We start from the raw sequence: 15,649 nt of genomic DNA, 5'->3' as shown, positions 1-15,649 counted from the left end.
TGATGAAACTTATATATTTGAAATCAGCATTAAAATCTAATTCTTTTGATGTGTCTATTGGTATCAAAATTCCGTTTTTTAGAGTTTCGGTTACCATTGAGCCGGGTCGCTCCTTACTTACAGTTCGTTACCACGAAATGTTTGAAAAGGAGTAAAGCTTGTAATGATTGTGCATAGTATTCGGAGAGCTTTCACCTCCGGAATATATGCGCAGCTCCTTTTAAATGTCGGTCACTGTAATCTGTCTAGGTGTATTGGTATCGCCATAGCATTAGTAAATTAGGAAATCTTCTCGCACTGTGGCCTGATTGAGCACGGACACCCAAGGTCATAACTGCCGCTGTTGACTAGGTTTTAGTAGATGTGCAATTGATAAGAATTCTGGACACCTCATCTCTAATTAGTTGGACTTTAGATGGATTTATTTCAGTCTGTTTCTGGCCCCAAGCTTTACATGGAGACATAATTTCAGAAAATTTTATTCAAGCCAATCATAAAACCCGGAATTTGGGTTTTTCGGATTAACATTTCCATGGCTATTTCTGACTAGAAGAGAGAAAGAATTCCATCTCAGGATTCTAAGAGATACTTCTAATTTCTATCAATTCTGATATTACATGATTCCTAATAAGTTTACTCTCGGAGCTAGGGCTATTTTTCTTTACTTTCCGTTTATGCTATTTAGAAAGCTAGAAAAAAAAAATCCAATTTTACGGAAGAATTACTGGAAATCTTGAAAGCTTCAGGGGCTCATTTTGTCCATTTGACGAGTCCAATGCAGGGAAAAAGTTACAAGTTTCTATCTCTTACTGTAACCAAGCTACTGACCACTGATCGCCATAATAATAATAATAAATATAATAATAAACTACAACAACAACTGAGATAGCAATGATGCTTCTCCGCAGCACAACCGGGCTTATATGTGCTTCCACCACTGGGATGGGAGTTAGCGTGGACATTGGCTATATTATGGAGGTTCCATATATAATGTTTTAACTATAAATTTTTAAAGTAGCCTTAAGGCAATTCGGTAAAAAAAAATATACACTAACATGTACTATTTAGGTTTGGCTCTGGTGGTTGAACATTACTTTTAAACTCAAATTAAGATATTAATTTGAGATTTAAGCGAGATTAATTCATTTTAATGAAAATATTCATAAATTTTCATGAAATAGAATATTATTTGTTATGCGTTTATTCTTTTTATTATCAATTCAGTACCAGAGAGACATAAAACAGTTTCGATAGCCTAATTTTTAGCAAGAATCATTATGTCACGCTAATGGTGCTTTCACACTAAGCCGTAGAACTTTTCCCACTAGCATGACTTAGACTTTATATTCTTTATGCAATCTTGAGGATTAAATTTTGTCCCTTAACGGAGGCAGTTCCTTCTACGTAGAATGTTACGTTTTATAAATATATGTTACGTTACGGAAAATTCAACACAGCAGAAACGAAGCGGAATTTTTGGATGAGCAATAAATAAATCTTAAAATATAAATTAAAAAAAAATCCTAGAAAGCCTTTCACGTTTATCGGAGCTTGACTTTTCTTTTCCAGTCGATATTTTTAGTTGTTGAATCGTTTATTTATGATGATTGTGATGATTTTATATGATGATTATGATGGTCTTGTGCAATTATCTGTTAGCACAGTTTGAAATGATTTGTTTAACGTTGTACATAACTTAACCACTTAGTATTTTACTAAACTAATTGCTCCTAATGCCCCCCAAAAACCGACTTTTTGATATCCAAAAGCACTCGAGCCTGGTTATGTTTTGATTGAGTGTTTTCCAAGAATAGCATCAAGCAAAGTAGTCAATGCAGTTAGTTTTTCTTCAACTGACTAATTTATTCGTTATAATTCTGGAGACACTCAATCAAATGCACAAAATTTGTCAGCTCTTCTGCCAGGGATACCAATTCACGAAAATTTGGGGGGGAGAGACATTTAAAAAAAATTGAGAAGAAAAAAAAAAAAACCTTTTCAAAATCTAAGGCTAGTCAATCTTTTTTTAATTTCAATGAATAGCAAAAAAGATATTTTCAAAATCACGGGGGGGGGGGATAAAACCTGTTAGGCCATTGCGCAACCAGCCCCTTACCCCCCCCCCCCAAAAAAAGGCCAGGTTAGCGACATCTGGGAAGCTGTTAGACGTTCCCTCTTCCATTCTAAAGAAACTATGCGTAAATTCTACTGACCTTTACTTATTTTCTCATTCCTTAACCCACTTAACCTGAACCAATACTTTTCCCGGATTTATAGCGCAGCAATAATACGAAAAACAAAATGCCCGAACCAGGAAAAAATTGATAAAGTAATGCTTTCTTTACCATCAGGACCAAAAAAAAAAAGCGCTGAACAACATATCCAAAATCTCCATCTCTAACCCGTTGCGAAATTTTTTTTTTTTTTTTTTTCGTTATTTTTGTTACATTAATTTTTATTTTTCATGAAAAACTGAAGTGTCACGAAATGAGTGGTTGATACGTCTATCTGTATCAGAATTGAGAGCTGAAACCGTTTCTGACGTTTAGTTTTTCTTATAAACGTCAAATAAAATGAAACAATCCATTTTTAGCAAAAAAAAAGCAAAATTTCGCTATTTTTGGCAAAAAGTGATAACCATGATATCTTTTTTGTGTGTGTTTTTTTGTCCGTTAATGCAGATCACGATATGTGCACGATTGACGGAAAGGGCACTTTCCACAGTATGGCAATTCTAGCATCTGTCACTCCCCCTCTGAAAAACAGAGTGGCCCCAATCCCAAGAGGGAGTATTTCTCTAGACACCATAACGCTCAAAGGTCGAGTCCCTATTTACCCTTTTCGGATAAGTGTAGCGGTGCTTTCTCAGATTCGGTACGAGAAAATATCACAGACCATTGTGGACGATCCATTCGCATTCCTTGACCAGCTCTGGTTGTCATCGTGGTTTTTCAAGAGCCCAAGACCTCACTGGAATGGTTTTATGCAATCGGTTTTCTCGCACTCTCAGGACGAAGATGCACAAACCCCTTGCGACAAGGCAAGTATTATTTTTTTGCCCGTGATCGATCTGCCTTCTACCAATGAGAAATGCCTATACTCAACCCTGTGCTTCATTGCTTCTCATGGGAGAAAATACGGATTTACGCCAGTCGTCATATTCAATCAGCCACTTTGGTGGAAGGCAATGAAAATTATCAAGTCCGACGTGTCAAATGAGTTAGAAAACATTATCACGAAACTTGGAGGCTTTCACATGATGATGAGCTTTGTCGGATGCATAGGGCACCTAATGAAAGACAGAGGGCTCCAAGAAATCTTGGAAATAGTATAAGCACCGGCAAGGGTACCATATATACTCTCTGGGAAAGTGTTTTCTAGAGCTATTAGAGCTCATATTCTCGTGAGCTCGGCTCTCTACGCTTATCTTTTAGGACAAGATGCGGGAACTTTGGATACTTTCAGCCTTGAGAAACTCTTCAACGACACCCTTGAGGGAAAAATGTCTCCCAAAGACCTTGACGAAGCACCAGAGCTGGGACTACTGGAAAGTATTATCAAACAGAAGATTGAAGACCTGCGAGATCACCGAACAGCAAAGTTCTGGCTGCAGTACCTTGACATGGTTGAAAAGCTTCTCAAGTTTATACGTTCCGAGAGACTGGGTCTATGGAACCTGCATTTGCAGGTTGCAGCAGAAATGCTTCCCTACCTAGCCGCATCTGGGCACAAAATTTACGTGAAATCTGTCTGGTTGTACATCCAAGAGATAACTAAACTTCCCAGTCGTTACCCAAAAACGTTTCAGATCTTCAGTGAGCAAGGACACGCGATTAGAAGGTCAGATCGGCGCTGGGCCGGCCTCTCAGCAGACTTAGTTATTGAACAAGAGTACATGCGAAGCCTAAAGAAATCGGGAGGACTCACTGGTGGTGGTGGCATGACTGAAGAACAGAGAGCAATTTGGGTCCTATCGAGGCCGTCGTGTCTTGAGGTCAACCTCTTAATGCAGACCCTGGCGAATATCGGCTACTCTACAAGCGAGCAGCATCGTGACTTGAGTCTGATCAGACAAAATCGTGACTGGGAAGATGCCGCGAAGTTGGTAGGTTTCTTCAAAGTATTATCCCCATTCAAAGGCAATGTACAACTGAGACGTTGCAAATGGAGTAACTTGATCTCCAGGCGTGAATGTTGACGAAGCGGAATCAGCTGGGAAGAAAATCTTAGACAAGATGTCAGAAAAGACCTTGAAGAAACACGTCTTTAAAAAGAAAGACTAAATGACTCTAATGACCACAAAAAGTCAGGCTCTTCTGAAGTAGTGCACATCGACCCGGCGCTACTTTTTCAGAGGTTCATTATCGTTGCCAAGAGGTCTAGTCTCAAGGAAGATTATTTCAAGTTTCAGCTCTGTACCATTCCTCCTACTGTTTTCGAAAGAAACGGATTCATGCGAAAGGCCAACAAGCCCGAGCTAGCAAAAGCAGTCTATCAGTCATGTGGGTTTGATGCTCAGTCCCCAAGACCGGTGGGAATTACCAGCTTCGTCTTAGACGGGGGCATACTTCTCCATCAGATCCCGTGGAAAGGTCGCTTCCACATACAAGGCTATCATGTCTTCGTACATTCATTACGTAGAAAAAAAGTATCCCCGTGCAGTTGTCGTTTTCGACGGATAGGACGGCGGTCCGTCAATCAAATATGCAACCGATTTGCGTCGAGCTGGATCTGTCGGCCGCGAAGTGTTATTTACCAAAGACGTAAATATTTGCATGAAGAAAGAGGAGTTTCATTCATGCAAGGAGAACAAATCGCGTTTTCTGAAGATTCTTGCAAACGCTCTGGTAGCCAGCGGTTGCGATGTATACCACTCTGAAGGAGATGCTGATCTAGACATAGTGAAGAAGGCTACGGAAACTGCACTCCATAGCGACACCATTGTGGTTGCTGATGACACGGATTTTCTCGTCCTCCTCATCTGTCATGTAGACACGAGTTCAAATCGAGTTTATTTCTCGCCAGAAGCAAAACTCGGAAGTGAATACTCAGCTTGGGATATTTGTCAGATAAAAGACAAGCTAGGATCAAAAGTGTGCCAGCTGATGCCGTTCTGTCACGCCATACTGGGTTGCGACACAACATCGCACCTTTATGGCATCAGAAAAGGAAAAGCTCTTCAGCTATTGTTATGCAGCTCGAGTTTCAGAGACGCCGGTACCCTGTTTACCAAAAATCTGCATCTCATGATGAGATAGCTACGGCTGGAGAGAAAGCTTTGCTGATACTCTACAACTGCCAGGATCTTCCAAGTCTTGACACTGCCAGGAACCAAGTTTTCTAGAGAAAAGTCAATACTGTCACCTCATTCGTACACCCACAAGAGCTGCCTCCGACTATGATGGCAGCGAAGTATCATTCGTTCCGAGTCTACAGCCAGGTTCATATTTGGCTAGGGAACATGGTTTGACACCCTAAGCTGGGGATGGAATCTTTAAGGCAACGAAGTTTTAGAGCCAAAAATGACAGATCTCCCCGCTGCTCTTCCTCATCTTCTAAAGACAGTGAAGTGTTCTTGCCGAGCTGATGGTTGCGACAGTGATAGATGCTCCTGCAAGAAAAATGGCCTGGAATGCACCATAGCTTGTCGAGTATGGAGAGGAGTTTCGTGCAACAACGCGAAGTGTCAAGAAGATGAATTTTCTGAGGATTAGCTTTAAGCCTGTGATTTAATTTTCCCTTGGATTTTTGTTCCTTTGATCAATCAGATGTGCAATTTTTTTACGTTATATTACAAATAATTTTTACCACATCGTTTCTTATAGTGAAATAAAAAAAACAAGTTTTTTTAACTGAAAGTAAGGAACGACGTTGAAACTTAAAACGAACAGAAATTATTCCGTATATGAAGGGGGCTGTCCCCTCCTCAACGCCTCGCTCTTTACGCTAAAGTTTTTTTATTGTTTAAAAAAATAGAGTTGTGAGAAAGTCAAACTTTAGTGTAAAGAGCGAGGCGTTGAGGAGGGGACAGCCCCTTTCATATACGGAATAATTTCTGTTCGTTTTAAGTTTTAACGTCGTTCCTTACTTTCAGTTAAAAGAAACTTGTTTTTTTTATTTAATATTTGAACGTTTTTGAATTAATGCAGGTTTTGATTCTGGTTCACCGTACATGAATAATTAAAACAAAATTTGCATATTAATTTGGTTAAATGGCTTTCTCGAAACTTGTTTAATTTTATTTACGAACGTTTTTATTAGTAATAAATATACGTAACTTAGAATTAACTTACGTAACGAACTTCTATATTCATAAATTTTTAACACGTATATTAGGGGGTTCGCCCCTAGTCAATACCCTGCTCTTTAAACTATAGTTCGAATTTTTTTTCCAGTTCTTTAAAAATAACCTCTTAATCACAATCAGTTGATCAGTTGAAAAACTTGTTTTTTTATTTAATTCCTGATCTTTTTCTTTAATAATGCTGGGAAATTCGGCGCCCCCTGCATAGCAATGTCCCTTCCCCCATGAAAACTTCCTTCATGGAAAGATCCTTCCATATAGCCCCCGACCCTCTCCTTCCCCCACCTACCAGAAAAAATCTCCTCTGAAAAAGTCTGTATACTTCCCAATAACCAATACTATATGTTAACATTGAGTAAAGTTCATAACTTTCAGCCCTCCCCCTGGGGACTTTGGGGGATCAAGTCATCCTAAAAGACATTTTTATCATATTTTCGACCATGGTGAACAAAATGGGTATCTCAAAATTTTGATCGGGTGACTTTGGGAAAAAAATGAGCGTGGGAGGGGGCCTAGTTGCCCTCTATCTTTTTGGTCACTTAAAAAGGGCACTAGAACTTTTAATTTCCATTCCAATGAGCCCTACCACGATATTCTAGGACCACGGGGTTGATAAGATCACCCCTGGTAAAAAAAAAAAAAAACAAACAAACAAACAAAAAAACAAATAAACACGCAACCGTGATCTTTCTTCTGGCAAAAAATGCAAAATTACACATTTTTGTAGATAGGAGCTTGAAACCTCTATAGTAGGGTTCTCTGATACGCTGAATATGATGGTGTGATTTTCATTAAGGTTCTATAACTTTTAAGGGTTCTTTCCCCCTTTTTTCGAAAATCTGCCAAATTTTCTCAGGCACGTAACTTTTGATGGGTAAGATTAAACTTAATGAAACTTATATATTTGAAATCAGAATTAAAATCTGATTCTTTTGATGTATCTATTGGTATCAAAATCCCGTTTTTTAGAGTTTCGGTTACCATTGAGCCGGGTCGCTCCTTACTTACAGTTCGTTACCACGAACTGTTTGATGAAGGTGAATGGATTTCGATCTCAAATGCCTGCGAAGAGCAAGGTTTTTGGGCAAGGTTCAGGAGGAAGGGTATTAAAAAGATCTTGAAGGATCTAAAAAAACCTTGCTTGTCAAATAAAGACCGATCTAGAAACTTCTATCGAACGCTTGTTTTTTTTTAACAGAAACTTTAAAATCTGTTAATTTTTGTTCAGAAACAGAGTACTTATGACTTATTTTTGATATTTAAGAGAAACTAACATCCCATATCATTGCAGATTTTAAATCTGATACAGAAAGACAAATCAAACACCAGTTTCGTGATATTTCATTTTTTTTTTCCAAAAAAAAAAAAAATTAATAAACAAAAACGGCGAAACAAAAAACAAATTTCGCAACTAGTAAGAGATGGCAATTTTGGATATGTTGTTCAGCGATTTTTTATAGTCTGGATAGTGAAGATAGCATTACTTTATCAATTTGTTCCTGGTCAAACCTTATTATTCCTTTACTATTAATGGGTTTTGATATTGAATAGTCATTATCGATATTCGAAAATTTTCTACTTCTATAAATCTCAAGAGTAGCACATCAATGCTATTAATATCTTAATGAAAGCAATAAAGCAGAACTGAAGAGACTAAGAAGCTTAATACTCCCCTCCAGTGGAGTCTGGAGCAGCTTAAAGGATATACTCTGCGATATTTCATTTGAAGGACTTTGATGGGTTTCATTACTTTGACGCAATACTGAACTATTGCTTTTTTGTTGGTTTTCAAAAGTATAGAAGACCAACATTATAGTCATTTATTAATTCGTCAATCGAAAATATTACTTCACCAACTGAACAGATTGCTTTAAAATCACCAATGTTCATTTTAAGTTTGTATTTAGGCATGCATTTTGTACTTACTTTTATGAAATCATACAATTTTCTTGAAACAAAGGGAATCTTTTGATAAGAAAAAGTGCCCTTTAACAAAAGTAAAATTATTGAAAGTCACAAATGTAACTATTCTAACAAATATTTAGTTTTCTTCCAGCAATCTGTATTACGGTCGTGATTTTATTTTCTTGTTGTTGCTGATGTGATGGTAAATAAAAATCACGCTATTCAAAATACATATGGTTATCAGTAAAGCGCAAATGACATTCAAGCCTTTTAAGTGGTTAAGTTATATTACGTTAAGTAACGTAACCTGTGTTTAAGTGTGAAACGTTTAAATCTAATTAACTAGAGTTGTTGTTATTGTTTCTTTTATAACAAGTATATCATGGAAAGCAGAAAACACAGGACAGGGTATTGGACTTGTTCGGAACGGTAGTTCAAAATAATTAATCAAATTGGAAATTTCTTTGGTTTTTATTATTTACTTTTATTTGTATAGCATTCATATTTTTTATCATCTTTCAATGTGCTCGTAATTCGTTTAAGCTAGTTTTATTTTTATTTTTCCCCTTCCTTTTTTTCCACGGATAAAGGCTTCCAGATGTGCAGCCGAAATATTCTAAAAAAATAACAGTCTTATTAAATGTTTAAATTTCGTTTAAATTATAAATGGAAAGACAGTGTGGTTTAATAAGTTATCCAGGTAAAAATGTCATACTTCCCCTCTGGCAAAATTTACAGTTTAGAAGATATATTGTGCTTAACTTTATTGAAATTATTCTTAAAGTTTGGTTAAGTAGAGGAAATACTGAATCATGGCCCTTTCCGTTTAGCCAGCCATATAGTATGCATCATGGTTGAAGCAATGGCTGCGACCTAGTAGAAAGCGAACCGAAGCCCATAGCAACCAAAAGTTGAAAACACATTCTAAAAAAAAAAGAAGAAAAAACTGCCTGAGAAAAAAATACCATCTGACGCTGATTCAGGAATGGTGAATATTATTTTGGTTAATCTTAAAAGCAAAAGTTTATTGCGAAAACAAACTCATAATGATTTTTAAAAAGCCTGAAACCCCTCAAAAATGGCGTCAGATCGAAACGAAAAGAGCACCATTGGAAGTACTGGGGTCAAAAAGCATGTACTATATAGAATGATTACAGTCCTCCGCCTTCAACAACAAGGAAAATCACTTTTTGGCAATGTACTTTTTTTCCAACAAGGCTGGCGGGTTACCTGATCATCATAGAGAGACGCTTAATGGCTCATTTAAAAACTAATGCTCATATCTACGTGCTTTTTATAAATTCCGCCATCTTTAAGTGCCACGTGGCACTAAAAAGGGTACTTCTGGTTCCGTTTTTCAAGTGGAAAAGCTGGAGCAAAAGTCCGATTAGACTAGATCTAGGCTATAAGGTGGATGGGGTGTGTGAAGAATTTGCTTGGAAGTGATGAAAGAGAATTCCATGATGGAGCTCTCCTGGACACTTTTTAGCTAATTCTGCAAACAATTTCCTCAAAACTTTTACATTATAGATTAATTGTGAATAATCCTTCAACCTTATAAAAAGTCCACAAGTAAAACCTTCACAGCCGTAGAAGACGGTTGTCATTACCTTGTTGACAGAAATTTCACGGGTTTCTGAAATACCATTCGCATTTAATAGTACCTGATAGGTACTTAGGACCCAGGGGGTCAGAATTAAAGGTATTTGTGTCTTATAGCCACCAGACTCAAGTTCTGTCGAGAAGTGAAGTTTGGTTAATGCTAATGAAATAAAACAAAATATGATGGAAATATAACACTTTATCAAAAAAATTATGAAAACTACAACAAAGAATTATGGGAGGGGCGGGGGGGGGGGTTCTCCAGACCGTATTATATTAAATACTTAACCTAAAGTAACTTACCAACTAAATATTTAATTAAAATATAGCTACAATGTAGTTTCCCACCGAGCCGAAGCTAATATTGTCTGGAATAACGACCATGAGAACCGGTTATTGCCTCATGTTTCAAGATCTTTGGTGTGGTGCTCATAAGACCAAATTACCGAATTGAATTATGTGGACGATGAATGTGCAAAGTTGCGTTGGTATCAGATGATCCATTGAAAGTAATCTAAACTTCTAAATTTCGAAATCACATTATACAGTATAACTTCACGAAAATTCATGAGAAATACGGAAATTTTGCTCAGATTTTGAAAATCTTGAAAATCTTGTTTGAAAAAAAACAAACAGTTGCTTCTAGGATGCCAAGGAAATCGATGCAAGATGACAACTTTGGAAATTATTTCTTAGTGTGCAGTTCCTTTTTGATATAGAAGAGAGCATGTTATTTTGCTTATTTGCATGGCATTAAACAGCTAAAATATATTAAAACGTTAATCCCGAAGTTTTGAAAAATCAGAATTTCTCTTTTTCGAAACAAGGATTTACGGTATTATTTCACAAGATTTATGAGAGATACGGAAATTTTGCTTAGGTTCTTGAAGAGAAAACATGAATTCCTATCAATATGTGAATTATTTTCTCCCTCCCGATATCCTTGTCGCCCTTTATTACTCTTATATTTACCCATATATCTCATACTGCGGATCTGTTGGGGGAAACACTTATCCTTCAGTTACCAATGAATTAAAATCTGCCCAAAACTGTGCTGTCAAAGCAGCTTTTTGACTGCCCAGACTATATCCCATCCAGGACTTGTACTCCGATTTTGGTATTATCCCTTTTGGATAAATCATCAAAAAATTAATCTATCCCTTGCATACTCCGCTTACCATAAAAATCTTCCTCGCCAATTATTATCTTATTTTAATAATAATAATTCTGAAAGTCTCTGTCTCCGTTCATCCAACCGTTCTTTCATTGTCTCCAAGTGTGTCTCTAATTCTGCCCAGCGATCCCCCATTTATAAATCTATACTTAAATGGAATATAAAACCCTACAGTGTCAAGCTATCCACAAGTTTTCACAATAAGAATCCTACTAAACTTTGATATTATAATTCTCAAAATTTTTAGTCAATTTGCTTTAATTTACCTGTGTTTTCTCTTTCTTTTTTTCTTTTTTTCTCTCTTCTTCATTTTGAATTTTTTTTTTTTGTTATGGTCCATAACAAGTTCGCTTCCAGGATCTTTATTATTATTGGTGTTATGTTTTATTTTTATTTGAATAAATTGAATTGAATTGAAACAGGTTGGAGCTGTTTGGTCCTGTATTTTAGCTTTTTCTTTGTTGATTTCCCCCCTCGCTTCTTTTTTAAAACTTTGCTTCTATAACCAAAAAACTGCACTGCTGCGTATAGGAGTTCTTTTCATTAATACTCAATTCCTGAATTTTCCTATTTTTTAAATATATATGGTTGTTTCGATTTTTACTTAACCAAAATTTATCACTAAAAGAAAATGTGTTTATATAAACCCACTTGCTAATATTAATACAGCAAAGGCGTATCCCCAACCTGGCGATCACGGGTTTGACTCCAAAACTGTGCCTTTTTTCAGTCGGTTAAAGGTAAAATATTTAGAATATATCAATTTTTGGGTAAAAGTTGCATTTATGGAGAAAAAAACGAAAGTAGTATAGTTTACAAGTGGATATAGATAAAGAATACGGTTAAAGTGGAGGGGGCTACTTTTCTTTTCAAAGCTATAGCTTTCGCAAGTCTAGTCTGTCTGGTCTCACGGCTGGGGGATCCAGTTGAAACTCTCTTTAACATTTTTTTTTAGGGTTGGGAGGGGGAAGATAAGGGCACCTAGATTTTTTTTGTTGCGGGGTTATAAACCGATTGTTATAGAACTTCATAAAAGAGTATTCAAGTACACTGTGGTTTCTTTTTACGCTGTCCAACCAACTTCGTTACTAACTTCAAGTTGAAAGGGTATAAATAAAGCATTATTTAGGCTAGGCGCTCAATAAAAATACATTAAAAATTGCAAACTATCTTCTACGTAATTCATAACCTTTGTACATTAGAAACAGAATAATAGCAGCACATTTACCCTTTTTTTAAAGGTCAACCTAGGTTCAAGCTAAAGTGCTAATTAGAACAGTGGTAATTTGAAAGGTGTTTAATTGGCATTTGCTTTTGGAAAGTCAGCTTTACATCGTATTCCCATTCCCTCAGACAAAGAAAACTATCGTTTGATGTGAATGATTTTTTCATCATATTCAATTTGTCGGATGTTGTAAAAGTCACATTAATTCAAAATATCTTCTTGCCTTTACAATAACCCTTAGAGAATGATGCCCTGGATTTGATGAGAATTTGATGCCCTGGATGACGCTGTAGGCTGGGGTGAAACTAAGGTCTAAGATGAGTTTTTAGCTAATAGTCGTTTCATTTGTATCTTCTGAGCCTTCTTCAATAGAGCTTTTTACCCAATACCACCGCTGCCTATATTGTAGGCCTACTACTTAACAACAATAAAACAAAACAATTTCTTTTTTCCTTTTTTTCGCTCCTCTCTAAAACTTGGGGAGTTTTTGCTGTATTTATTATGTTTATGTTGTGTTATATCATCATTTGGATTATCTTAGCCTAATACTTCATTCAGCAAATTCTGATTTGTAAAGTGAAACAAGGGCAGTGAAAAGGATTGGGAGCTTAATTTGTCTTAAAAAAAAAGCCTCCATATGTACTTATTCGTTTCACATTTGTTCAGTTCGTATTTATTTTTATTATTGTGAATGTCTTGACGAGGGGGAGAGGGTAAAGATTGAAGCCTCAGAGTAAAGCTGAGTGGAGGAGGAGAGTGAGAATTCATGCTGCCCATGGGCGGTCCTGTGCTAAAAAAGGGTGTTAGTAATAGTTCATTTGATTAGTTGCATACAGGCTCTTTTTTGCTACTCAAGTCCTACTTACCTGTAGGTAAATGTAGATGGCGCAGGTAATGGGCAGGTCACTGGTTTTGCATCAATCCTAATCATTGAATAAAGGTACGCATCAGCAGTGACACGCGTGCACATGTCTCCTATTGGTTCTTTATGTACACATGGAGCTAAATTAGAAAGATAAATAAATAAAATAAACAGGTTTATTAACGAGAACAATAGTTATATAATCTCTCGATAACCAACAGGGAAACCCGGTGGGTTGTATATGATGGTTGTTTCCATCCTTATAACCTAAACCTACTATATATTCATACTTCACTTACAAATAAAAAAGTAAAAAACTGAAAAAAAACAAATAAATAAATAAAATGAGTAAATAGATTTTAATCTAATTATTAATAGCTTCCCGAAGGTAACGTTCCAACCTACTTTTGAACTGGCTAATATTTTATGCTAGCCTTATGCCCTACAGCAGAGGCGTCGTTTCGGGGGGGGGGGCAGTTGCCCCACAATAAGTTGGATAAAATAACAATTATATAGCCCATGTTCCTTGACTATCTGGATATGGACCCCTCTTTCCCCCCCCCCTCATTAAAAATGCTGGAGATACTCCCTTGCACTTTAGGAGATGATCCCACACCTGCGGTCCTGCAAAATGCGGAAACAAAGATCCCCATTGAGTGCCTTGAGTCTTAGACACTATCCCCGAAGAATTCCTAGTTTCATAACAATGATAAAAAGAGTTAGACTTTAAGGCTTCCCAAGAGCACTCTGGTGTGTCTATTCCAACATTGAAAAACAAAAATAGCTATTTGATATTCTCTGAACTTATAAACATTTTAAACTTTAAAATTAGTGAAGCGACTCATAGTACAATTTTAAATTATCATGTAATCTCCAAAAACAAGAACGACTTTAATTTTTACTCTTTTAAAACTGAACCCTTTTAAAACTTGACACAAAAAGGACTGGTTCAAACCAAACATCCAGAAAACAAATATGGGCCAATAAAAGAATGGTAGAGGGTCATTAGACTCCTTAGTGGAAGCTCACTCCTTAGTCTTCTTATAAGACCTAAACTTTCGCCACTTTTGGCTGCTACAGCATCACAATATAATTTCCTAAATATTTGTCATTAAAAGCTTGATTAACAATACACCATTCAGACAAAATTTATTCTGTAGAAAAATAAGGAGTACAAACTCTACAAAAAGTCATAAAATTAGTTTTAGATAAACAGCTAAGCAATATAATACTTACCAATAGGTACTAAGGCTTAGCCTTTTCAATCAAAAGATTCAGACCATAGGATGTTACTGTAAACACAGTATCGTCAGTAAATGACGTAATTGATGGCACAGGAATATAAAAACGCAAGGTGCATCAACAAAAACAACGTGCAGTACCGGCCCAAACATTGAACCTTGTAGAACTCTACAGCCGACGCTATAACTTCGTGAAATGCAACCATCAATGTTCACTTTGAGCGTTCTTCCAATAAGATAAGACAAAAAGTAATCCAAAAATACATCCTGAACGCCATAAGAAACGGAACCTACTCAATGAAACCCTAAAAACAACAGTATCAAAAGCTTTGCTAACATATATAAAAATTGAAAGCACAAATTCGCCATGTTCAAGCGCAGAGTTGATAAAATGGATAAGATGGTGGACTGCATGCATTGTAGAATGGTATTTTTTGAATCCAAACTGTATTACCGCAAGAAATAGAAGTAATTGAGGATAGGTACAAAAACCCTTCACAAGAAAACCCCACGGACAAATTAAATACTCAAGCAACAATTTAGTGGCCACTGCTTCCCCCCCCCCCCGTCTTCCATCAGGAGTTTAAAGGCTGATCAATTACTGACACAGACTCGAGAGAGAAAACAAGAGAAATTGCAGCAGTTTTGTATATATCTAACATTAGACTTTAGCTTTTTCTCTACCTTCTGAAGCACAGAAAGCGTCAGAAGAGCTTCGAATCATCTCTTAGGTGATAAGCGTAATTTCAACTATGGGATTATGCTTGTGTGTATGCGATGCTTGTCTTGCTTGAAAGTCCCTTTGAAGTGCATACTTTGGCCTTCCCAGTCGTCTTATGCCCTTTAGTTGCCACTGAAGAAGCATTTCAGACAATCTAGATGTTGGTATGCGAACTGCACTTCTAGGTACATCCATCCTCGTTATCTGACCCCATAAAATATGTCTATCTGGTTTGTGAACTGACAAATCCCCATATTGATTATTCTGTTGGTAGAGTTAGTGTTTAGCACCCTTTATAGGTAATTGTTTTCACATGCGGTGTGAGACGTTTCTCCTGCTCAGCCAGAAGTTTTGGCCACTCAGTTGTATATTCTAGAACCAACTGACCGTTGTCATAGAGCAAAATTTGCTTCAGCTTATATATGCAAACCTCCCTAAGCATCAACAGTGTAAACCAATAGGTTGAAAAATTAAGAAATCTATAATTTGATTAGAAGTATCTATCCATGCATGTTCGAAGCGGCGCACCTAATTTTTTGCAGGTTATCGAAATCCAGCAAACTCATTCCTTAGCTTTTGAGTCCAATACGATGAGCCTTACCATCTAATCTATTC

General features: G+C 36.7%; 2 protein-coding genes across 4 annotated transcripts in view; one reads left to right on the top strand and one right to left on the bottom strand.

Moving 5' to 3' along the window:
• LOC148947325 (SLIT-ROBO Rho GTPase-activating protein 1-like) overlaps window positions 1–15,649 on the top strand; it is a 707,344-nt gene that overhangs the window by 662,988 nt on the left and 28,707 nt on the right. The window lies entirely within an intron of this gene.
• The window catches only part of aus (argus), a 143,957-nt gene that overhangs the window by 121,194 nt on the left and 7,114 nt on the right, over window positions 1–15,649 (bottom strand). Inside the window, exon 3 of the mRNA XM_089097123.1 lies at window positions 13,077–13,212. Coding sequence (XP_088953249.1) covers window positions 13,077–13,212 — 136 coding nt within the window. The remainder of the gene's footprint in view (window positions 1–13,076; window positions 13,213–15,649) is intronic.

Source organism: Artemia sp. Qi Xiang Cuo, chromosome 11 (assembly GCF_049724085.1).
Source record: "Artemia sp. Qi Xiang Cuo chromosome 11, ASM4972408v1, whole genome shotgun sequence".
In the NCBI taxonomy this organism is placed as follows: Eukaryota; Metazoa; Arthropoda; class Branchiopoda; order Anostraca; family Artemiidae; genus Artemia; species Artemia sp. Qi Xiang Cuo.
Note: the sequence above shows the minus strand (reverse complement) of the source record. Positions and strands in the feature narration are given on the sequence as shown.